Here is a 10,959-nt window from a genome sequence, read left to right on the forward strand (position 1 = left end):
TTACCATCTAAATGGTGAGTTTCACGTTTTCTTTTCCCTTAAAAGTGAAATACTGTATTACAATATTAGGAATATGTAGTAGCAATAAATACTACTGTGTACTGACTGTGTGTACTGACTGACACTGGCTTGTTAGGGGTTGTGCTTTTTACGTGCAAAGAAACGGACACGGACCAAAGGTCAACAAAACCAAAAACAATCCCAGTCTGTTTAACAACCACCAAAAACCCAACTGAAAACCCACAAACAGAAATCTCTCACTTACCCACAAATGTATAAAATATAGCGTTTAACGTGACGTGAAAAGGACACGGACCCAAAGGCTAACAGAACCAAAACAATAAATCTCCACAAACCAGCCCCAAAAACCCAACACCAAACCACAAACAGAAAACCCCCAACCCATATTATGTAAGGACCACACAAACCCCCCACCCCACACAAACAACTAACTAACTCCAAAATTCATCCGGGGTACGCCGTCCCGATAGCAGACGACAGGCTTGCGCATTACCTGCGAAATTTTCCCAATACGGGTCTTTTCAAGCCCCTAACAGTATTCCCCCTTTTCTTACGAGGGAGCAGAGTTCTTAACTCCTCGTCAACCTTGATCGAGTGGACCTCCCTGTCAGGAACAGGAGGTCCACTAGCGACCATCGTGTCCGGTATAGCGGAAGCGGCTGCGGGTAGGGTGGAAGGGCCACTCGAGTCAATGAGATCAGTGGCCTGTTTTGTCTCATCAAACCAATCGGAGGACTCCTTAGCCACAACTAATAAGGCTGTAGTGCAGTCCTCCATTGGCGAGTCAGAATCTGGGCCACTTAATGTCTCTTGGGCCGGTTGACTCGGGGCCCGACTAGTATCACCGATAGCGGGCGTAGCTACCGGTGAACCAGTACAAGCGGCATCCTGCGCCGCGTGCCACTCCGCTAGTACCATCTCCGCCGTTTTGTCCTGCTCTGCCTCAGTGGGCAGGCTGGCAGTCTCGGTAAGTTCGATCAGGGGAGAGGTCGGACACGAAAGGGGGAACAAAGCCTCCATCGGAGCGCTAGTGTCGGACACTGGGGCGATGACAGGATCATCATGTGGTACGGTGTCAGAGGCCGGGACAGGGACCGCTGCAACCACGCCCGTAGCCACTCTCGCGGCGTATGAGCGGTCTGGGCATAAACGGGCGAGATGGCCCGCTTTCCCACACGAGTTGCAAACGATATCCCCTTTACACTCGGCCAGGGTATGCCCAACCTGTAAACAGCGGCTACACCGCTTGTTCGGGCACAACCTGGCCTCATGCCCTTCCAGCCCACACCTCCAACAAGTGCGAGGCTGGCCCGGGTATGCAATGTGGGCCCTGTGCCCATTAGCCCACAAGGTAGAGGGGATATCGGACTTGAGTTCGATTCTAACTCGTCTAGTCCCGGTCTTGACACCTTTACATTCAAGGAATTCCGGCTCCTCGTAGCCGGTCACTTTCCCAAAACCCCCCAGTGTCCGCACAACAACCTGTTCAGACATGTCCAGAGGGAGATGGAGGACTGTCACCCACACCGAACTGTCATACGGTGTGACCTTCAGTCCCTCAACTCCCTCCAACACATGGACGCCTCGGACGCGGGCAGCCTCCGAGGTAAACCGTACATCAAAACAATTCATACCCCGGAGAGGTTTACGCTGAAGCGCGTCAACCTCTCCAGGGACCTTTAAACCAACAGAACGCAAAACTGAAAAATCTTGTACGGGGACGACCTTAGCCTCCCCCGAAAAACTCAACAATACGATTTTGCTGTCACGGCGAGCCGCCATGACAGCTAGGGGTGTGGCAAAGCCACGCACCTATACACAAACCAAAACGAAACAAACCCAAAACACACAAACTTCACTAAAACAAACTGTAAACTAATGAAGGGCCAACGTAAAAACACAATAAATGTGTGGTCAACGAAAGGTGGAGAGCATCCGAAAACACGTCCGCACTCCACGAGAACTGAACTGAACTCACACTAATGAAGATATCCTTGAGGATCTTACTGAATGGGAGAAAAAACTGTGTCAACAGCTTTCTAGAGTCGAGACTAAAGGGAAAAGAGGCAGAAAAGTCCCCATTCTGCTAACATCTGAAATGAAAGAGGCTGCCGATACCCTTGTAGAGACTCGTTCATATGTTGGAGTGTCTTCAACCAATCGCTATATGTTTGCCAGGCCAACATTGGGTTCAAAAACTCCACTACGGGGATCTGATTGCCTTAGCAAAATGGCTTTAGAGAGTGGAGCCAAATGCCCTTCTGCACTAACATCAACAAAGCTTCGAAAACATCAACAGTTTCTCAACTCTTTTGTCTCAAACGCCATGAACTGGACATTCTTGCCAACTTTTTAGGTCACGATATTAGAGTTCATCGCGAGTATTATCGCCTCCCTGACGACACACTGCAGATGACAAAGGTAGCAAGGCTCTTGTTGGCGATGGAGAAGGGAAATTCAAACAACTTCAGAGATAAGAAACTTTCTGAAATTGAGGTCTCTTTGGATTGTAAGTGTTTTTAATTGTTTTGTATTTTAAAGTTTTATGATAAATTGAAGGTATTGTCTTATGTGATAAATTTACAATATGAGTAACATGGATGGTTAAACAGATTTTCAATTGCAAACATTTTTTAACTCGAAACCCGATGGCATCAAAATGAACTATTTACGAGTAACAAACAAGTTGTATTTAAAACTTAGTAGTCTTTCAGGTCACCTAGCTAGTCTTGTTTATTTCTCAAATTTCTTCTGTGAATATTCCTACCTCGTAAGCACTTAATTTTGTTACGCTTATTTTATATTCTTATAGTAAATTTTTTTCCTTTGTTTATTTACTTTCTTTGGTCAGATCCATGTACTAGTGAAGAAGAGCTGGTTGACGAAGATGAGGAAGATGATTTACCTGATGAAATCAATACAGGAGGTACATCAAGTAAACTGGCATATATTATTAGACAAAGTTGCACATTTGAGACACATCTTGTTGCAACGAAGACTTTGTATTACTAGATACTTCAGAAAAACTTGTCATATAATAATTTATAGTTATATCTCTTTCTAAATGGGGAACCATGTTTGATATTCTTGTTCTTATTTTTGAATGGTAGTTTCTTGCATTTTATTCTATGCACTTCATCGGCTTATTTCCTTTTCTTCATTCCAGCATCAATCCTTGCAAAAACGTGTAATGAAAGTAAGAAGAGGAGCAGTCCCCAGGCAAGAAGTCACAGTAACCTTTCAGTTAGAAAACCAGATCAATCAGAGCAAAGAGTTGTAGTAAACAAAAAGTCACATTGGGGTAACGAAGAATCAGATGCTGTCCAAGATTATTTTGACAAGCACATTAGGTTAGGCCGTGTGCCTCGAAAAGATGAATGCGACAAATGTAAGAAATCTCTGGCACCACTTCTTGATGTGCGACAAGGTTGATGTTTTGGGACAAGTTGTAAACTGGTTAGGGGAACATTTTGAAACTTAACGGTCATGTGATCTGAGGTCACCAAAGGTCAATTAATGTTAAAAAACTAGTATTTTTGCGATAACTTGAGAACGAATTGTCCGTTAGGGTTGGGAGTTGCTTCAGTGTAATCCAATTGTCGACCCACATCTGGGTGACCCTTGACCTCAATTTGACCTCTGGTGACCTTTTCATGTTTTGGGGATTTTTACAGTTTCGATGCTATTTTCAGATGTCAAAGGTACCTTCCGATCATAAATTTCGATAGCTGTGTGACCTTTGTGTGCGAACTTATATGGGGTCAAAGTTTTCGGTCGGAGTTAGGATGGCTGTACAGACTTGTCGTGTTGATTTTTGGAATCAGCAGATCAAACTACATTTGAAACCAAGGTCAAAAGGTCAAGGTCAAAAGGTCACATTATGAAAAATGTGCTTAGATTGGGAGAAAACCGGCGAAAAAGAAAATGTTTGGTTTTGATGCTAGATTTGGATATCAAAGGTACCTTCCGATCAAAAATGTCAGTGGGTTGACACCCGGGTGACCTTTGTGTGTAAAGTTATACAAGGTCAAAGTTAATTTTCAGACATTTAATGCAATAACTCCCAGTGCCAAGGTGTAACAAGGTTGATATTTTGGGACAAGTTGCAAATGGTATAGAGGAATATTTTCAAACTTAACGGTCATGTGATCCGAGGTCATCAAAGGTCAATTATTGTTAAAAAACTAGTATTTTGGGTGAGAAAATGGGCCAAAAAAAAAAATGTTTGAATTTTTACAGTTTTGATGCTATATTCACGTCTCACCAATCAAATATGTCAATAGGTTTACCCCAGGTGACCTTTGTGTGTGAAGTTATATGAGGTCAAAGTAATAATTCCCAGTTCCAAGGTGTGACACGGTTGATATTTAGGGACAAGTTGCAAATGGTATAGGGGAATATTTTCAAACTTAACGGTCATGTCATCCGAGGTCACCAAAGGTCAATTAATGATAAAAAAAACTAGTATTTTTGCGATAACTTGAGAACGAATGGTCCGTTAGGGTTGGGAGTTGCTTCAATTTAATCCAATTGTCGACCCGCATCTGGGTGACCCTTGACCTCAATTTGACCTCTGGTGACCTTTTCATGTTTTGGGGATTTTTACAGTTTCGATGCTATTTTCAGATGTCAAAGGTACCTTCTGATCATAAATGTCAATGGGTTGACACCCGGGTGACCTTCGTGTGCGGAGTTATACAAGGTCAAAGTTAATTTTCAGACATTTAATGCAATAACTCTCAGTTCCAAGGTGTGACACAGTTGATATTTTGGGACAAGTTGCAAATGGTATAGGGGAATATTTTGAAACTTAACGGTCATGTGATCCGAGGTCACCAAAAATGTCAAAGGTACCTTCTGATCATAAATGTCAATAGGTTGACCCCCGTGTGACCTTAGTGTGCGAAGTTATACGAGGTCAAAGTTAAAAAATATTAATGAGGTCACGGGTCAAACGTGAAAAACTCCCAAGTTGCAATAACTTGGCTACTATTTATTGGAATTTCGTCAAACTTGGTATGATGATATTGGTAGATAGTCTCCACACACTGATGTGTGTTGCAATTGATATCATGCATGTTTATAAGGGGGGGGGGGGCCTAGCATTATTTCGTTATGAAAAGTTTGTATGCACAATAACTCAAGAAGGGAATGACCAATCATTACCATACTTGGTGAGTGGGTGGCCAATAGTAAGTAGATTAACCCTGTTGATTTTGGTGCTCATATCATGAATATTAATGAGGTCATGGGGTCAAACGTGAAATACTCCAAATTGCAATTACTTGACTACTATTACTAATGGGAATTTCGTCAAACTTGGTATGATGATAATGGTAGATAGTCTTCACACACTGATGTGTGTTGCAATTGATATCAGGGCTTAGCATTACTTTGGCAACAAAAGTTTGTGAGCATAAATTACTGTTGTTGTATTAGGGCTTTGTTAGAAATTTCCCTATGAATGGAACTAATGAACAGCAGCAAGGAACCATGAAATGTTTTCATTCTGTTTTTTGGGTTCTGTTTGTGGTTTGGAGTTGGCTTTTTGGGTCCGGTTTGTAGTGTTTTTTTTTTTTTGGCTTCTGTTGGCCTTTGGGTCCGTGTCCTTTTCACGTGACGTTAAACGCTACTTTGGTGAGAGATTTGTGTTTGTGGGTTTCAGTTGGGTTTTTCGTGGTTGTTTTACAGGTGGTTGTTTTTGTTGTTTGTTTTACAGACTGAGATTGTTTTTGCTTCGGTTGACCTTTGGTCCGTGTCCGTTTTCTTTGCACGTAAAAAGCATTATCAACATTGGAATTGCTTTAAAGACGTGTGTTTTGTGAAATTTTATTATGGCATTTCATATGTGTATTTTTATGTATATCCTTCTGCAGATTATGTGGAGCAAAGCAAAGGGAAGGTTGTACATATTTTCAGAAAGAAATTTATGGAAAGGATATTTTAAAATTTATTCAAGTGGACATTAATCGAGACATTCCAGGTGTCCATCCTAGTTCCATTTGTGACACTTGTCGAAGGAAACTATCACGCTGTAAGACTGCATCCAGAAAGTCAAAGAAAAACGAACAGTGTACTTCTAACGTACAGCTTCATAAATTCTCGGAACATTGAGAGGATAATTGCGCCATTTGTACAACCAATCAATTGGACAAGAACATGCTTTTAGATTTTTGTAGAGAGACAGGATTTCTTTCATGGATGTCCAAAGATGGCAAAGTGATTGCAGTAGTAATGCATGACCTAGGAGAAGTAGTTTTTAAGAGAATTATAATTGGTGACAAGTCAGTCACTGCCTTCATTCTTGGAAAAGATGTAAACTTATCCCACAGTAGTCCATTTAAAGCAATCACTGAAATTTGGGATTCACAAATCTGTGTGGGAAACCATGATTTTGACACTTTAACTGAGGCTTACCGTGAAGATGGAATGAAAGGAACTGTTGGTCAGACTGTGGCTCAGGTAGAAACTCTTCACACAGGGGACCAGTTAGAAGGGAAACTAACAATACGCCATAATAAATGCCATCTGATAATTTCAAATGAGTATGTACAGTAGTCCAACCGAGCCTTCAGTAAGTGCTGTGCTGTTTGTAAATTCTATAGGCAAATTGAAATCAAAAGCTGATAATGCATCAGCAAAGAGGGCAAAAGAAGAAAACCAAAAACATTCTCTTGTGAAAACCACAACTTATTAACAAAGTCAGTCATCTACAGACAGAGATCCAACTATCAAGGAACAGACCAGAAAAGTTGAAGAGCACCATTAGGGATCTGGTTGAAAAGGAAAGTGTGACCATTGATTGTGAAGAACTCCTTAAAGTTATCAAATGCAATGAAAAGGAATTGGAGTCTATTCTACCAGCTAACACACATTGTGCTCTACTTTGGGAGCAGCAAAAAGGCATTGCAAAGCAAATCCTCCAAAGGTATGAGATGGCATCCAGCACTAATCAAGTGGGCAATTGCATTGCATTAAAAATCATCCTCTGCATATGACATCCTTAGAGATTGTGGATTTCTCATTCTCCCTCATCCAAGTACTCTTCATATTGTTATGTAACCCACTTATTCATCTACCCTATTTCGTAATATAAGTTACCATTCAAGTCTCCGAGTCTTCCGATTGTTACGATCCCAGATGCGCTCATGCATTCTACATAACTGGAACTCGCCAACAAAGTGTTTCTGCGGACTTCATGAATATTCATAACTTACTGGAACATTCCTTTACACTCCGGGGATAAAAGCCACAGACGCCCGATTGAGCGCCCTCTCCCGTTTTCTCCGTTCGTTCCGTTAAGAGGTTGCCACACCTCTGATGGTTCCTTGGCATTGATTACTGTGCCCATTTTAAACACAGTATATATTTAACTCTATACTTTTGTCGGAACTCCGACCTACTCACTCTAATGGATTCGCGTCGCTCTATCTGAACTTTATCTACATCCAGCCGAACTACTTCTAAAGCAAACCTGGACACTATCCGCCTAGCACTATAAGGTAACTCAAGAAATAAGCAGAAACTCTCCCCCCGGTTCTCCAAGTCCAGAAAGACGTTAATTGAATTAAGAATCTATAGTTATGTATTATGTTCATATTTATACTTTGTTCTGCCATGTAAATAGCTTATTAAATGCTTTAAACTTACTTTCATCCTCGTGTTCTCCTTTTTATGTCACGTGATCTGTTCTCCACATTAAGTCTGAGAACGGTCACGTAACATAATTGGGGGCCTGTCCGGGAAATCGAATTAGACGAACTTCCTTAATTCAGACATTCATTATGTCTTTCGATTTGAAAAAGTTTATCGATAAGCCATCTATTCATGAGCTAAATTCCCTTAAGAAATCTGACATTATTCAGATTGCGAAACATTATCAAGTTGACTTCAAAACGAACATGAGAGAGGATGAAATTAAGAAGTTAGTAGCAGAACATTTGGTTGATGAAAATGAATTAGAGGAATCGGAACTTGGGGATTTGTCCTATGTGAGCTTCAATGAGGGTGCAAGCACGTTAGAGCTACAAGCCCAAAAAGAGATTAAATTGATGGAAATTGAAATGGAGAAAGAAATCAGATTGAAGGAATTACATTTAAAATCATCGGCTGCAGACCCTGGCTCACCCATTTCCCTGGTTTCTGGTTTACACATTAGTAAATATTTGTCTCTAATTCCTAAGTTTAAAGAAGTTGATGTAGACAATTTCTTTTGTCATTTTGAGAAATTGGCGCATTCGTTGTTATGGCCAAAAGATAAATGGGTATTGTTGATTCAAAGTTCTTTTGTTGGCAAGGCACAAGAAATTTATTCTGCATTATCTCTGGCAGATAGCCTTGATTATGATATTGTAAAAACAGCGGTTCTTAATGCTTATGAACTTGTACCTGAAGCGTATAGGCAAAAGTTTCGAAATTTCAAGAAACAACCAAATCAAACTTATGTTGAATTTGCTCGGGTGAAAGAAACTCATTTCAATCACTGGTGTTCTTCTAAAGAGGTTCAGGAATTCGAGGAACTGAGACAACTTATGCTGGTTGAAGAGTTCAAAAACTGTCTAAGTAACGAAATTAGAGTTCACCTTGATGAACGCCAAGTTGATTCTTTATCTAAAGCTGCTGTATTGGCAGACGATTATACCCTCACTCACCAATCTTTTAGAAATGTAACAAATAAGTCGCATCTTAATTATGTTAGGGCTAGTAATCCTCCCAAGTCGTATGATTCTGTTAACAAACGGCAATCATACCCAAGTCGCAGTAAAGACGACTATGTCAGCTCTAACAGGGTTGACCCTGGTGTACCTGTTTGTGGTTATTGTCGTAGTAAAGGTCACCTAATGGCAAATTGTTTCAAATTGGCTAGAAAGAGAGAACGGGAGAGGGAAATGTCACCAAATGCATTAGCAATTGTAGATAGATCACCCCATAAGCTTGTAACACCTGTGAGAACTGGCAAAATTACTAGGCGTACTAATGAAATCCAAGACGAATTTTTACCGTTTGTCTGTAATGGTTTTGTATCTCTTAACGAGGATCTCCCGCCAGTGAAAATTAGGGTATTACGGGACACGGGTGCTGATCAATCTCTGCTATTGGAAGGCATATTGCCACTGTCTGAACAAACATCAGCTGGCGGAGATGTATTGCTTCAGGGGGTGGGGTGTATTTCTATTCCTGTGCCAGTTCATAACATCGATCTTCAATCAAACATTGTATCGGGTATGGTTATGGTGGGTGTTAGACCATATCTTCCTGCAAAAGGGGTGCAGTTTCTCTTAGGCAATGATTTGGCAGGTGGCAGAGTAATAGTCAATCCAATTGTCACTGACAAGCCGAGCACTTGTGATAACACAGAGCAGTTACAGAAAGAAATTCCTAATCTCTTCCCTGCATGTGCTGTGACTCGCGCTATGTCTCAAAAACTTCAAGAAGTTTCAAATTCGGATCATTCTTCCTTTTCAAACGAGACTAACTCCAAACATAGGGAGTCTCCTAAGAAATGTCCTCCAAAAGAGGCTTTCCATAATTCCGAAGCGGAATTTAATTTGGCTGATACCTTTTTGGGTCGCCTTTATAATGATCCCGACCCTCCTTTGGGTCCCCTAAGTTCGTTACCAAACGGTGTGAACCCAGAACAGTCAAACTCTGTTCCTTTTGAGGTGTTCTCTTCTGATTCCCTGTCAAGAGAACAACTCCTGTTAGAGCAGGAAAAAGATCCTGAACTAACCTTGCTGTGCGACAAGGCAATCACCGAGGACGAAGCAGAAAACGTCCCGGTTTGTTTTTACCTTAAAAAGGGTATATTAATGAGAAAGTGGAGACCACCAGATGTATCCGCATTTGATGAGTGGCGAGTTTATCACCAAGTGGTCGTTCCTAAAGTCTATAGGTCTGATGTATTAAGTTTGGCACATGAGACGCCTTTTTCTGGTCATCTTGGCGTTAACAAAACATACCATCGTATTTTGAATCACTTCTTTTGGCCAAATCTTAAGAAAGATGTTTCTTATTTCTGTAGAACATGTCATACATGTCAACTAGTGGGTAAACCGAATCAAACAATCCCACCAGCACCACTTAAACCAATTCCCGCTTTTGAAGAGCCTTTTAGTAGAGTGATCATAGATTGCGTCGGTCCTCTACCGAAAACTAAATCTGGTAACCAGTATATGCTTACTATAATGTGCGCATCGACAAGGTTCCCCGAAGCTATTCCTGTTAGGGATATTAAGGCTAAGACCGTGTGTAAGGTTTTGATTAAATTCTTTACTTTGGTTGGTTTACCAAAGTCTGTTCAATCCGATCAGGGTTCAAATTTTATGTCAAGAGTTTTCCAACAAGCTATGTATCAGTTGAATATTAGACAAGTTACATCTAGCGCTTATCATCCACAAAGCCAAGGTGCGTTGGAAAGATTCCACCAAACATTGAAGAGTATGATTAGGACATATTGTTTTGAAAATGTAAAAGATTGGGATGAAGGTGTTCATTTCTTAATGTTTGCTGCCCGAGAGTCAATTCAAGAGTCATTAGGGTTTAGCCCGTTCGAGCTTGTGTTTGGTCACAGAGTTCGTGGTCCACTAAAAATGTTGAAAGAAAAGTGGATGTGCGAGACAGAAGACCTGAATATTCTTGATTATGTCTGTAAGTTCAAGTACAGACTTCACAGAGCATGTGAGATTGCCAGAGAAAACCTAAAGAGTGCTCAAAATAGCATGAAACTTAGATATGACAAACGTGCGGTAGATAGATCATTTTCACCTGGAAACAAGGTATTAGTGTTTTTGCCAGTTCCTAATTCACCATTGCATGCTCGATATTTTGGCCCTTATGTTATTCACAAAAAAGTGAGTGACACTGATTACATTGTTTTGACTCCGGACAGACGTAAATCCAAGAGATTGTGTCATATTAACATGCTTAAGAAATATTACG

At 40.9% G+C, this 10,959-nt stretch overlaps 1 protein-coding gene across 1 annotated transcript; it reads left to right on the forward strand.

Annotated features, from left to right (window-relative positions):
• Positions 1-1,999: 1,999 nt before the first annotated feature.
• On the forward strand, positions 2,000-3,453 carry LOC139984470 (uncharacterized). Its single transcript, XM_071998387.1, has 3 exons — positions 2,000-2,530; positions 2,873-2,947; positions 3,188-3,453. The coding sequence occupies exons 1-3, from the start codon at positions 2,275-2,277 to the stop codon at positions 3,451-3,453; spliced, it is 597 nt and encodes a 198-aa protein (XP_071854488.1). The 5' UTR covers positions 2,000-2,274.
• Positions 3,454-10,959: the final 7,506 nt, after the last annotated feature.

The sequence above is a fragment of the Apostichopus japonicus genome, chromosome 17 (assembly GCF_037975245.1).
Source record: "Apostichopus japonicus isolate 1M-3 chromosome 17, ASM3797524v1, whole genome shotgun sequence".
In the NCBI taxonomy this organism is placed as follows: Eukaryota; Metazoa; Echinodermata; class Holothuroidea; order Aspidochirotida; family Stichopodidae; genus Apostichopus; species Apostichopus japonicus.

Excerpts from the sequence above, each read along its gene's own strand:
- LOC139984470 (XM_071998387.1), top strand. The coding sequence starts at position 2,275 with ATGCCCTTCTGCACTAACATCAACAAAGCTTCGAAAACATCAACAGTT. Across the intron at positions 2,531-2,872 it reads AATTGAGGTCTCTTTGGATT|ATCCATGTACTAGTGAAGAA; the intron begins GTAAGTGTTTTT and ends TTCTTTGGTCAG. Across the intron at positions 2,948-3,187 it reads TGATGAAATCAATACAGGAG|CATCAATCCTTGCAAAAACG; the intron begins GTACATCAAGTA and ends TCTTCATTCCAG.